The following is a 14,456-nucleotide window of genomic DNA, read 5'->3' as shown; positions in this document are numbered from 1 at the left end:
ACCAACATTATATGTTAGAACAAAACAACAGCTAAATTTTTTTAGAAGATTTCAAACAAATTTTCAAGACTTGGATCTTTTTATAAGGCATGCGCAAGGTGGCTTATGGCTAGTTCGATAAGAACCAGGCTACCTCGAACGAGGCCCTTTATAATGGACTGACCTTAAAAATTACACCAAGTGTGAAAAAGAATTAATTAATTAATTTTTACTGCAATGAAACTTTTAATAATGCTTTTAATTGGAGTAATTTTTAATTTTTGTTTTATAATTTATCTTGTAGAGCAGGGGTGGAAGTAAGAGTTTTCATTTCTCTACTGCGAATGTATTTCTGTAATCTTTTTAAACTTTCTTTTTGGGGGATCGGACTCCTCTTCATTTCCCTTTTCTCCATTTTCGCCAAGTTCCTATCTAGATGAGTAACACTTGTCTAATTTTATTATTTGTGGTTTAAATTTAATTAACTAAATCAAAGTCTTAACCATGATTAATACATTAAATATTTACATATATTTACTCCTAAAAAGGAGATATTCCACCAATCTAGCAACACATGTGATTACAAATACTAGCAAACAGTTCTATAAAAATTCTAGTAAACAGAAAATCGCAAGAAGCCTAATTAACCATTGGGGTAAATGAATGTAAAACCGACGGAGATAATCAAAAGGAAATTGCTACTGAAAATAAAAATGTCATGTTATTTAATTTTATGAAAATTTTAAAATAGATCAACATGAAAAAGAGAGACAGTTTTCTTAATATAATTAATATGTCTTGATTAATTTCATTTAAGAGTTCAGAAGATGATTTTTTCTTAAAATTTGGGATAAAAATTAAACTTTGCATCGACATTAAAAAATTTCCTTTTAATTTCAAAGAGACATTAATCCTCTATTTCCTTGTAAATTTTTCCTCTTAATATGGCGAATTTTAAAGAGACATTATTGCTAGATTTGTGGAATTGTCCCCCTTTTTAGGAGTAAATATGTGTAAATATCTACTATAAATCACGGTTAGAATCTTGATTTAGTTTGTTAAATCTAAATGACTAATAATAAAATTAGACAAGTGTCACTTATCTAGATAGAAACTTGGGGAAAATGGAGACAAGGAAAATGGAGAAGAGCTGGATTCCTTTTCGGGTACTTGTAATCTTTTAAAACTCTTTCATCTCTACATAAACAGCATAAAAGGCATCTTTTTAATTGTTATCGTTACTTGGCACATTTAGATTCCTTTTCATTTTAAATTTGATTCAGTACTAAAGGGTCGTACAAATTCTGATATCATTAAATGCATCTTCTTCTATTGCCTTTATCAGATCTTTTGGAGTACATGTAGTATAAGACAAGGCATCCCAAATGTGAAGGTCCACGAGCGTATCACATAATACGTGACGGATCGCCTGTTTAGACTTTTGACTATTCATGGGATGGGAATTGTATTGCTGAAAATATATTGGAGAAAGATTATTTGATCAAACATGTGGTAAGCATAGAGAGGACAGTAGTCAATCCCGAGTCAAATGATGCTAGCTTGACAAGAAACTGAATAACCCTCCCATGTTCGAGAAATTGATCTTAGGTCTAGAGTACACATATCAGGCAATCGTACTCCGGAAGGATACATCCGGATGGAGACCGACATATTCGGACCGTCCTGAAGTATTCACTCTCCAACAACGGCCTAATTTCGAGATATTCGAGATTCACTTAATTATATTTGATGGCCATTATCTTATTTTTGTAACGGCTTTAAGTTGTAACGGGCGAGTATCATGGATCATTTACTAATAAGCCTATCTTATAAATTCTCCTAAACACCCATCATTAGACCCGATCTGATTATATTGATTATTATACTCACTCTCCATCAAAACTATCGGTCATCGTTTTATCATTATGTTTCATCTATTGAACCAAAATAATCAATAAGAAACTCTAAATCTCTCTCTTTTTGTTATTTCGATCTAATGGTTTACTTCTCTATCGTTATTACATTAATTTTATTATATTCACACTGTCGAAAGAGTTTTAGGCCAAACAAGAATAATCAATTTTACTGATATGAATTAGGCAATTGGGATTTTTATTTTTTTTTTATTTGTCGTGTGTACTTCTTAACTAAAACTTAAATAATACACTTAAAAACTTACTTTTGAAAAAAATAAAAAAAGATTATCTGAAGGCAGCCAAACAACCTCCCTTGGCTCCACTCGACACGTCATATATTTCACTAATTAACTCAAATGATTGCAAAAACAACGGTCCCCAAAAGCAGTCATTATTTTCGAGAGATTTTAAATGAATTTTGGTAAGCATTATTGTGTCCATCCACTTGAGTAGTCAAAACAGTTAAAATTCTGCGCGCGCCAAAAAAAAAAAAAGTGAAAGGAACTACTCCCTTCGTTCCATAATAAGTGATTTTAGACTCATGCATCTTTCCTTAAGAAATTGTTTACTCCTAAAAAATTAGGTGTGCTTTTACTAACTTATCTCTAATCAAGTTTTACTACTTTAAAAAAGAAAAGATAGTTAATGAATCTTGACTATTTAAATAAGAGTAATCTTGGAAGAATCTGCCCAAAATCTTTTTGAATTAAAGACTCACTTTTGAAAAAAATTGAAAAATCTGCCAAAAACCCACCTATTATGGAACGGAGGGAGTACAATTTTGCACTAGTATAACACTTACACTGAGTTACACCAAGTACTATTATAACAATTGCACCAAATAAACTTGAAAACACTAAAAGAGGAAGAAAACAAAGTTTAAGATACATTTACCAGATGAATTTTAAATATTTCTCTTTGTAATAGAGTGAGTTGGAACATGGTAGCAAAATTTTGGAGGGGCCAAAAACAAAACAAGAACCAAGGGATTGCTAATAATATTTATGTTTTAACTCCAACTCCCCAAGGACCCCTCCCCACAATCCTCACTTTTTAATTATGTCTTTCAACGACATAGTTTTTTTTTTCTTTTCATAACATAGGAATTAATGCTTTTTTTTTTTTTTTTGGGTGTAAACATTTCTTAAAGGACATATGTTTTGTCAAAATTATTGTTATATAAAAGAATATTTATGTATTAAACCACTGCAATTGGCATTGGTTGTAAATGGTAACAGTTCACAATGGTGGACTGGACCAATATGTATTAAACCACTGCAATTGGTATTGGTTGTAAATGGTAACAATTGACAATGGTGGACTGGACCAATAGCACGGTTTTTGGTGATCATGAGCTAAGGACTTTTTTTTTTCTTTCAATTTTTAAAAGATACTTACCAATGTGGCAAGATTTATTGAATAATTTGCATTTTACAACCCTAACTTATGTACTCTTTTACAATTTAAACCTTATTATTTTATTAATTTACACTCTAATATTTGCAAACTTGTAAGAGATTCCTTCTCTCAAATATTTACAACAAAACAAATATTTAAGAAAAGGAATCTTTTACAAGTTTGCAAATGTTAGAGCGTAAATTAAATAAAAAACACGATTAATATTATTGCTTTCTCCTTCCCCATATTTTATGCTTAAAATGACATATTCTTATAAAATGACTAACCGTTACAATATATTGTCTGTCTCTCCTTCCCCATAAAACACCAACACAGGTCCATCTCTATTAAAACAATCACTTTTATGTCTGTAAAAAGAAAATTGTGCAACCCCAACCCAGAGGCGAATCCAGAATTTCAGGAGGATGAGTTCACCTTTGAATTTTTTTTTTTTTTTAAAAAAAAGATGCAAAAGTGCACTTAGTAGGGTTTGATCCCATAACCTTAAGGAATTAAACCCAGCACTTAACCAGTGCTCCGCTCAATCTAGTTTGACCATGTGTTCCTTCAATTAATATTAGATATATTTTAAGAGTTATATACATAATATATCGAGTTTAGTCGGATGACCATGTGTTCACGTGACCCATATTTTACACATGGATTCGCCCCTGCCCCAACCAATGGAGGGAAAAAAAAAACCTTAAAAAATGTTGAAGTCTTCCAAGCTCATTTAGAGAAAGGCATGACTTTAGCCTTCTCAAATAACACTACCTAGGAGTTTGGCCATGAAAATCATATTTGGAATTTTGAAGTTGGAGTTGAAGACAGAGTTGTTTTTGTTATAGTTTTTACGTTTTTTTGGGTTGTTTTGAACGTATTGAAAAGTGAAAAAAGTGAAGACAGGAGTTTAGGTATTTTCCAAATTTCAAATACAACTTCAAATTGTATTTGAAAAATTCGTGGCCAAACGCTGATTTCTAAATAAAGTGAAAAATTCTCAAGCAAAAAGGTCATTTAATTAAATAATAAGTTATTATAAAGGCTTAATACATCGATTACCCCCTAAATTTGCATGTACATTTCATTTAGATACTTCAACTACGGCTTATTCCAATTATGGTGCACCTAGACACATGACAAAATATTATTATTAGACATTTTTGTTTCAAATTTTAGAAAAACTTTGTGCGCGTTTTCAAGTGTCCACTAGGTAGATACATACGTTAACCACTTCAATATGTCACCCCGTTTAACTATACACATTTAGCCTCATTTAGCTTCAATAAGTCGTAGAACCTCAGGCATGTTATGTTCCAATTGAGGTTGATGGTATAATCAAAGGAGATCATATATTTTATGTGGTTAACTTAACTATTTAATATACACATAATTTTTTTTCTTCATAATGTGAACTGAAAGTATCTACTTGGAACACTTTATCATGTGTCTAGGTGGTCAATTGAAACAAATAGTAATTTGAATACTGATAAATTTAAGGGGTTGTCAATGTAATAGAGCCATTATAAAAAGTAGTTAGACTGTGTTAGACCAAATTTAAAATTGAGGCTGTAGGACATACATGATTTGATTCCCTAAATTTTTTGCACATATACGTTCAGTAGATTGTACGCAAGCGGTTGGTGTATTGTCATAAAGAGGATCAATCACAAGCTTCATTATTCTAAAGATCATCTTAGCATTACCAATTTTTTAAGAAAAATAAATTAAATTAAGAGAGAAATCCTAAGAGCTAAGAATATTTTAATTTGTATATGGGGATAGCGACTGGAATTCAGTACCTAATGTTTTTTTTTTTTTTGGCGTTTTATAAACAAGTTAAAGTACAAGGTTATGTGAAATGGATCTTAATTTTCAATAATATATAGGCCAAAGTCATAGATGAACTGGCCCCGATTTTTCATCTAGACACTTCAACCGAAACGTTGACCATTCCGAACCCTCGAACATAAGATAAATCCGCGCCATTTGAACCCCTTGTGCCCTCGGCACACACGTGAAGCTCCTGCGAAACGCAGCGTGAGAGACCAATTTTTTTTTCTTTTTTTTGAATTTTTAACCATTAAAAATTAATTTTAACAAAAACTCTATTTTAAAATCTATTTAAATAATTAAAAAAATTTGAAAAACCCAACCCATCCTCTCCGATAGCCCACTTCACTGCCGTCACTACCGCCGCTACCTCCTCTGCCGCCGCCTCCTCCTCACCGCTCGTCGCTCGCTTTTTTAAAATTTTTAATCATTAAAAATTAATTTTAACAAAAAACGCTATTTAAATAGATTTTTAAGCGGCGGGTACGAAGGTATGTATGGCGGCGGTGGCGGCGGTGAAGTGGGCTATCGAGAGATGGGTTGGGTTTTTCAATTTTTTTAATTATTTAAATAGATTTTAAAATAGAGTTTTTGTTAAAATTAATTTTTAATGATTAAAAATTTAAAAAAAGAAAGCGGCGGCTGCGGCGGCGGCGGAGGCAGCGGCGGCAGTGGCGGCGGCGAGGTGGGCTATCGGAGAGGATGGGTTGGGTTTTTCAATTTTTTTTAATTATTTAAATAGATTTTAAAATAGAGTTTTTGTTAAAATTAATTGTTTTTGTTGATATGGCTTATTTTTTTTTTTTTAAAAAAAGAAAGATAACATGACATGGCTCCATGTCACTGGTCTATTTTTCCATGTCACAGCAAGTGAGCTTAAATGCATGTGTCACTGTACATTTATGGGTTCAAATGACACATTTTATCTTATATTCGGGGGTTCGGATGGTCAACATTTCGGTTCAGATTTAAAATCGTGACAAGCTTAACCTATGACTTTGGCCTAATATATATTTGTACTATTTGATATGGGTGTCTAATAGATACTTCGTCCTTCACATAATAAGTTGGAAGTGAAACGACAGTGGTCATTTTAAATCTATATATAATATAAAGTTAGACATATGTATGATGTGACGCGCTCTCTATGATTTCCTATTTATCTTTTTTCTCCTTTTTTTTTGGGCATTGGTTGGTTTTTCTCCTATTTTTAATTCACTTATTTAATTACTGAATGACTAATGCTTTGGTTCTTGAAAAGTCACAGTTGCACGTCTAATTGCATTTACCTTCATTAAGTCAAAGTTGCACGTCTAATGCATTTACCTTCAAAAAATTTATGCAGTGATAATTATTCGTAAGTGCTCAATCTAAATGTCTTAAAAACACCTCCCTCTCTTCGTCTTCTATTGTTTTCTTCAAAAATTGTAACATTGAAAGTTGTTATTTATATGATGAAAACCCATTGCCTACCAACAAATGTGAGATTTGTTACAAAGGGATTCAAAGAGATAGGAACCTACATGAAGACTTGTGCAAACCAGATCGTCGTTTCGATTATGAAACCGTATTTTCGAGGTAATAATTTGCACACTTCTGTCCTCTATGGTTATTTTAGAAGTATAGATATGTAGCATTGTGAACAATGTTTTGAAAACGAAAAATATAATACTTCTCAAGTACTTTATCTCCGGTTTACTGGTGACATAAATCGGTGAGAAAGCTTTGTTTACTATGTGAACTGCTGGGACCATTTTCTTTATTGATATTGTAATTTGCAGTAGTTGTTGAAAAAAACACAAATTAAAAGCCTCTATACGAAGCACTTGAAAAGATCAAAGCAGGTAAATATACAGTTTTACCTTCTTTCAATTTCTTATATGCATCAAATAATCAACAGAATGAAAATTGTATACTATCACTTTTCGTGTATTAGATATACGTGGAACAGAACTTATGCTGTTGGGATTCTATTTAGAGTGGTGTAAACCCCAGTTTCTAAATTGTTATACACTTTTGAATTGCAATAAGTTTGAGCAGTGATTGTTTCTACAAATTGAGACTCTGATTTGCTTATCTTTCTCATAGATTTATCTTTTTTTAAAAAGAAAAATTCTATATGCTCTTCCTTTGCCTTTATTTCCTCTTCAATAATCCCCTTATCATTTTTCATGGTCTATATTCATTTTTCTATCAACGCTCCTAACTATATAAATTTCAAATGAGTGAAGTAAATCTATAATATGTTTATCTAAGAACGTTTTTTTCCTCAAAATGCTTAGTTTCTTTCCATCTTTCCATTCATAATTCATAATACTTAAGAACATATTAATTTTTTTTTTCATTTGGTGTTCAAAAGAGAAAGGAAGAAACCAAAACAAATACAAGAGAACATCAAAAGACGAATGATTTCGTGGAGAAAAAAAAATCCGGTGCTATCACCTTTACTAGAAAAAAAGTGAGGAATAATTAGAGCTCTACCACCATCCGGATTGTCGTCGCCTTAAAGCTCGACTTGTATTAGAAAGGTTATGCATTGGCAATTTCTAGATATTTTTTTAGTTAACACGTAATGTAATCTAAGAAAATGACATTCCTAATTAACAAGGCTAAAAATATGCATTGGCAATTTCTAGATATTTAAGAAAAAAACAAAACTAAGCTTGGTAAATATTTTTACCAGGTACAAGACAAATTTATTATGCTATCTATGGATAAAAATGTATTTTGTAAATTGTGTGGTGCTAAGAGCTTTCGAGAAGGATAAGTCAATAAACATTTTCCTTCACCTAGGTTGTAATTTGGTAGTTTAAAAAGCAGTATCACTAGACAAGTTAGTGGTGAAATAAAGTAATTAAGATGTTTAGTTGTTTGAAAAGAATTTGTATACTTTTAGGATTTACATAAAATTAATTTTGCTATCTATTCTTATTAAGTCTGTTATTACTTATTAACTTATTATTTTTTAAGAAAATTAAATGTTCAATACTTGGTGATTTTTGTCATATCATTAGAGTCGTTACTCTATTTTTAATTTGCAAAATTGCAATAACTCAATTAAATATATATCTCATAAAAGCATGCTTTAAATGATAGGATAATGTAATAAAATTAAAGGCCCTAGAAGTTTAAAAATGTATGTTGTCAGGGGAGGAGGAAAATGTCTTCCTAATGAACTTTGTTGCTAACTTGCTATAGCTACTAAAAAAAGTACTATCTATTTAATCTATATAATTTTCATCTTCTCAATATCTCATTAATGGTGAGGTTAGTCTTCTCAATATCTCATTAATGGTGAGGTTAGTAGTTTTAACTTTTAAGATTGAAATTTATGTAATTTTTATTTTTTATCAGTCCTTGGACGTTCTTAATTATATAAAACTTAAATTAGGTTTAGTGCTAATTTATAGTTAACTATATCTGCTATAAATAAGTAAAATTCAAGAGTTATCAATGTTGTTTATCGATGATTATCTTTCTCATAGCAAGAGGGAAGGTATCTAAATTTGTTATTTACTTGCTAATTTTTTTTATAGCTCTTTGTTAAAGTTTTTAAGTCCAGCACGAAGTGCGGGCAAATTTACTAGTTTAGATATATCTCTCGCTTTGGGTGTTATTTAACTAGTATTCAAACCCGCGCATGATATCAAACAAAAGTAAGCATATAATATTATTGCTTATTTGTTTGATATAATAAAATTTTATCATATTATATTGACATATTTAAAATCAATAAATATGTGAAATATTAAATATAACTATTAAAATACTAAACTTAACGTCATCAATAATGTATGACTAAAAAGAAATTTTATATTCAAAATTAAAATTTACACTTAACCCGCATAAATTGCCAACTTTTTTTTGTCTCATGTGCATCCCACTCTACATAAATTGCATCCAATTTACTAATCTTTTCAACTTCTTTAATAAATCAATCCACTTCTATCTAAACAAACAATATCATTTAAGAAAAATATGTATATAAGATTACTTAAAGAATCCATACGATTGTAACATCCATACAAATTATCCAGAGATATGATAAAAGAAAATAGGATGTAACATAAACTTGATTTTAGTTGTAATTAAATTGCATTAAAAATATAGCCAAAAAAAAAAAAAAAATACCCTATATGTATCCATCCGTAAGTAAAATTGTAGGAGATATAATTAGTTACCAAAATTTTAGGAGATATAATTAGTTACCAAAACTTTAGGAGATATAAATCAAATTTTGATTAAAATTCTACAAAAAATATAGCCAAAATCTGCAGAAAAAATAAATTACCCTATATGTATGAGTTACAAAAATTTTAAGAGATATAATCCATTTTTAATTTAATGTCATTAAAAATCCATTAAAAGATAGCCAAAGTCTGTTAAAAAATAAGTTACTGCATATGTAGAAGTTGTAATTGTTTTTAATTCAATATCATAGTTAGGTTTTACTGGATATGAAACTTTAAAATATTCAACATTAATTTTTTTTTTCCGTTCAGAATTCTTTTGACCATTGTACTAATATTTTTCTCAAATTCAAATAGTCTTATCATTTAATTCAAATTCAAACTCAAATCACTTTCTTTTTCGTTTTATTAGCAATTTTAATTTTTAGTTTTAAATTTTACATTTTAAAATAATTTTCGAAAGCTTAAACTTGTCATTTTATGGTTGACGCCCATCCCTACTTAAACCATGTGTTTAGCAAAACAAAGTTCATTAATCTTTGTTCCTAAATAGAACAATAGAACTACAAACATAACATTTTAGTTCATCTCATCCAAGTTGATTAACTAAAATCATGTGAAAACGGCAGCAAAACTTGCAGAAGTTTTATATGTCAGAGTTTGTTCAAAATCCTACAACCTGTTTTTTTGACGAATAAACTATGCCTCACTTTCATATTGTGTACTTGATGTCAACTATTCTTACAATAAAAGTAGAATATAATAGTAGCATTTTTGCACAAAGCATAAATATCTAATAACATAACTCTCAAGGAAGAGAAAAACCTGGAATCGTTTGTCAAAGACTATTCAGATCGGATAATCTGATGAAGTTTGGTATTCATTAATTCGTAAACTATGTACATATCATTGAAAGCTTCTTTCTTTGGTGGTCGTATGAGATCTTTGATTGAGATAATCTGAAAATTTAACAAAACACAAAAAATTATTCTGCAATGATAAATCAAATTTCTTCACGCATTAATCATCTTATTCCACTTACATTTTCTTGATTCATGTGCCGAAGCAGCTTAATTTCTCTCAATGTCCTCTTCGCATCAATTCTCTTATCAAATACATTTTCTATTTTCTTAATCGCAACTTCCTCCCGCGTCTCTAATTCAGCAGCACTCAAATAGCGTAAAAATAAGAAATGATTACTCCTTCATATAAACCCCCAAACATGGCCAATATGTGCAAAAATAATCACGTAGCAAAATTTTACTGAATAATATTCAATATTAATTTCTTTTTCTTTTCAAAATTCTTTCTAACATTGTCCTAATTCAAATTTAAAATTCGAAAGTTTTTCTCAATTCTTTCTAACATTGTCCGAATTCAAATCTAAAATTCAAATAGTTTTATCCTTTAATTCAAATTTAAAATTCGAAAAGTTTTTCTCAATTTGAAATTCAAACTCAAAGCATTATTGTATATTGTCATGCGAGTTAAGGACTTTTCATCATTTACCTGGACATAACCACAAATTTAACCACGAACACAAAATGTCTTGAACCCAAAAACAAATTAAGAAAGAAGTAAAGATTATCCATTACCTTAATAAACGAAGAATAGCTTTCGTATTTCGTAGATTAGCACACACTATCTCCCAAGTAACAACACTCAAATAAAACTAAACAGACGAGTTAGAAAAAAAAACTTCCACCTGTTCAAAAGGCATGAAAGAAAGAAAAAAAAAAAAAAGATTTAAAAGAAAACAACAGTAGTTTGAGAATCAGATGCGATAGAAGCACTGCCACAAAATCATCCGGAGGTAGCATTTCTGCATCACTAATGTGTAAAAACGGACTGGGAAGAAAGAGTTACCTTCGCTCAGATATGAAACGATCGGCAGTTTTTTGGTAGATAAATAATCTTTTGTGGATTGGCAGTTTTTAATTATATATATATATATATATATATATATATATATATATATATTATACTTTGGCAGTTTTTGAATTGGCAATTTTCAGTTTTTTTAATTTCTTAATTTCATTTTTTGTGGTGATTACACTTGTCATTCCCACAATGTTTTGCCTCTCTTATTATATATATATAGATTTTTTTTATTTTTTTTTGTTGTGATTATACTTTGGCAGTTTTTGAATTGGCAATTTTCAGTTTTTTTAATTTTTTAATTTTTAATTTCGTTTTTTGTGGTGATTACACTTGTCATTCCCACAATGTTTTGCCTCTCTTATTATATATAGATAGACTGTTTTTATTAATTAAAAATTGAATATGATGTGTATAAATTGAGGAGATCACTCCCTTTCTTCAAACTAGCTCTTAACTTCTTATGCAATCTCTCCTGTTAGTCTCTCTCTCTCTCTCTCATTATTTTCTTCATTTCTCAAATACATTCACATAAAATGAAATGGAGAGAGTATTTGTTTTAGTGTTCCCTTTTTTGGTCTAATAAAATATTTAACGGTTGTGTATTTTGAATTTTGATGAGTTATCAAACATATTCGACAAACTTGTAAGCATAACCTAGTCCTTTTTTTTTTTTAAATCTTTCAACGTTCAATTCCACTGAAAATTTTGAAGATTGCCTATTACTTCATAAAATATGAAAAACAAAGGTCTTTAGTCATAAAAGTTTTCAATCATGAGTTCATGACATATTTTCCGCCTATGTTTATAAGTTAACGTAAGTATGTAATTCATACACGCTTACAACAATACTAAAGCTCTATTTGCTTATCTATTGTCTCCGTGTGCATGAATAGAAAGTAGACAAAACTTTGTCCTACTTAAAATATGTCACCATATGCACAGAGTTGTATTTATTTCTCTTAATTTTAATTTAGTATTCATTTTAGTTTCATTGTTTGATTTTGCAGGAAGCAGACTAAACTTTGAACAACTTTTATTAAGCCTTCCTATACGCTACTTAAGCAGTATTTGATTATCTAATAAACAATAGAAAAGAGAGAATTCTTAAATGTATGTCTTTATGCAACTAGTACAAATTTACTGAAAAATAATATTCTTGTTATTCTAACAAGTGCGGAAACAAACCAACCAAAAACATAAAAGGAAAAAAAGATGTGGAAGCTTAAATTGTCAGAAGGAGACGATCCATGTGTTAGAAGTTTGAACAATCACGTTGGTAGACAATATTGGGAATTCGATCAGAATGGTGGAACACTTGAAGAGCGATCTCATGTTGAAAATATTCGTCAACATTTTCATAAGAATCGGTTTCGTGTTAAACACAGTTCTGATCTCATATTGAGACTTCAGGTAATTAATCAATTTAAATACCCTCTGATTCAATTAGTCCATGCATTTTATGAGAAACTAATCTTGTATGCTCTTTTCTTATTTACTTGTGATTAATTAGTTTGCAAAGGAGAAGAAAATTGATATGAAGTTGGAAAATTTAGTGAAAATAGAGAATGAAGAAGAAATAAGTGAAGAGGCAAAAGTGATGACAACATTGAGAAAGGCTTTAAGATTTTACTCAACTATTCAGGCTGAGGATGGACATTGGCCTGCTGATTATGGTGGTCCATTGTTTCTTTTGCCTGGCTTGGTATGACTTTATTTTGTCTCATTTAAAGCAATTGAACTTGACTTACTATAATAATTTAAGTCAATAAATTCTTTACTCTTATATAATAACAAAAGGGATAATTGTGTTGTATATTAACTATAAAATATACATGTAATGTACATTTATATATATATATATATATATATATATATATATATATATATATATATATATATATATATATATATATATATATATATATATATATATATATATATCATGTGTGCTTTTGTTTATGTTTTGTACATTTTAGCTAGTGTTCGTAATTAATATCGGCAGATGAGCCAAAAATGAGAAAACTGTAGGAAAACGTGCACAATTATAAGGTGACTTTACGATTCTAATTATGCGAGTTCATGTTAATTCCAATCTTTTGCAGGTTATAAGTTTATTTATAATGGGAGCGCTGAATACAGTTTTATCAGAAGAGCATCAAAAGGAAATACTTCGTTATTTATATAATCATCAGGTGCCTAACAACGTTAAGACACTTTTTGTCTTCTAACCAAATAGTTACAATACAAAAAAAATAGCTGTGTCATATTTCTAATAATGTGAATTGAAAGTTTTTATTATACATTATAAAAATGCAGAATAAAGATGGAGGGTGGGGGTTGCATATAGAAGGACATAGCACCATGTTTTGCACTGCTCTCAACTATGTGACATTAAGACTGCTTGGAGAAGATGTAAATAATGAAGGCATGGAGAAAGCTAGAAAATGGATAATTGAGCATGGTGGTGTCACTTATATTCCTTCCTGGGGAAAGTTCTGGCTCTCTGTAAGTATGGGGCTGCTTTTATTAAGGGTGTGTTTGGTAGGAAGAAAAATGTTTTTCACGAAAATTATTTTCTTGGTAAATATTTTCCTGGGATATAACTGATTTTTTTACTTATTTTCTTGTGTTTGGTACGTATGCAGAAAATAGTGTCCCAAAAGCATTTGTATATAATCTAATCAAACATGCACAACGCGGTGAGACGTAAGGGTAAGGTTTGGGGGGTGGTTGGGATGGGACTATGGGGGTGGAGTATGTGTTGGAGGGTGAAAGAAGATAATTAATACGAACACGCCACTTTAACTTGTTTTCCTAGTGACACAAGGTAAGTCATTTTCCTTATTTTTATGGAACTTGTTTTCCTAGAGAAATGTTCTACAAAATTTTAACTAACTAAACATGAGAATATTAAAAAATATTTTCCAAAAAACATATTTTCCTCCATACCAAATGCACCCTAAATTTAAGCAATATTTTGTTTTAGGATTACCCATCAAGGGATGAGATCTCATTATCCTTGGCCAGAGAATTTTGGCTCGAATCTTATGAATGGAGAATCCCGTTATAGGCAGCTTCCCTCTTTTAATGGATCATACATAATGCAAATCTTGATTAGTCTAGTCAATGGACATCATATATTACATGTTTACCGAAAAAAAAGGAATTAGATTTCGGATTCTTTTCTAATTCTACTATATTTGTAAACATTTCCCCTGTTACTTGCTTTCCCTATTAAACATTGGGAAAATTACAGCCC

At 30.1% G+C, this 14,456-nt stretch overlaps 1 protein-coding gene across 1 annotated transcript in view; it reads left to right on the top strand.

The window, feature by feature from the left end:
- The first annotated feature begins 12,394 nt into the window (after positions 1-12,394).
- Positions 12,395-14,456, top strand: part of LOC132066392 (cycloartenol synthase 2-like) — a 6,149-nt gene continuing 4,087 nt past the window's right edge. Inside the window, exons 1-4 of the mRNA XM_059459712.1 lie at positions 12,395-12,607; positions 12,708-12,899; positions 13,300-13,389; positions 13,514-13,738. Of these exons, the coding sequence (XP_059315695.1) occupies positions 12,410-12,607; positions 12,708-12,899; positions 13,300-13,389; positions 13,514-13,738 (705 nt within the window). The 5' untranslated portion in view covers positions 12,395-12,409. The remainder of the gene's footprint in view (positions 12,608-12,707; positions 12,900-13,299; positions 13,390-13,513; positions 13,739-14,456) is intronic.

Source organism: Lycium ferocissimum, chromosome 8 (genome assembly GCF_029784015.1).
Source record: "Lycium ferocissimum isolate CSIRO_LF1 chromosome 8, AGI_CSIRO_Lferr_CH_V1, whole genome shotgun sequence".
Taxonomy (NCBI): domain Eukaryota; kingdom Viridiplantae; phylum Streptophyta; class Magnoliopsida; order Solanales; family Solanaceae; genus Lycium; species Lycium ferocissimum.
Note: the sequence above shows the minus strand (reverse complement) of the source record. Positions and strands in the feature narration are given on the sequence as shown.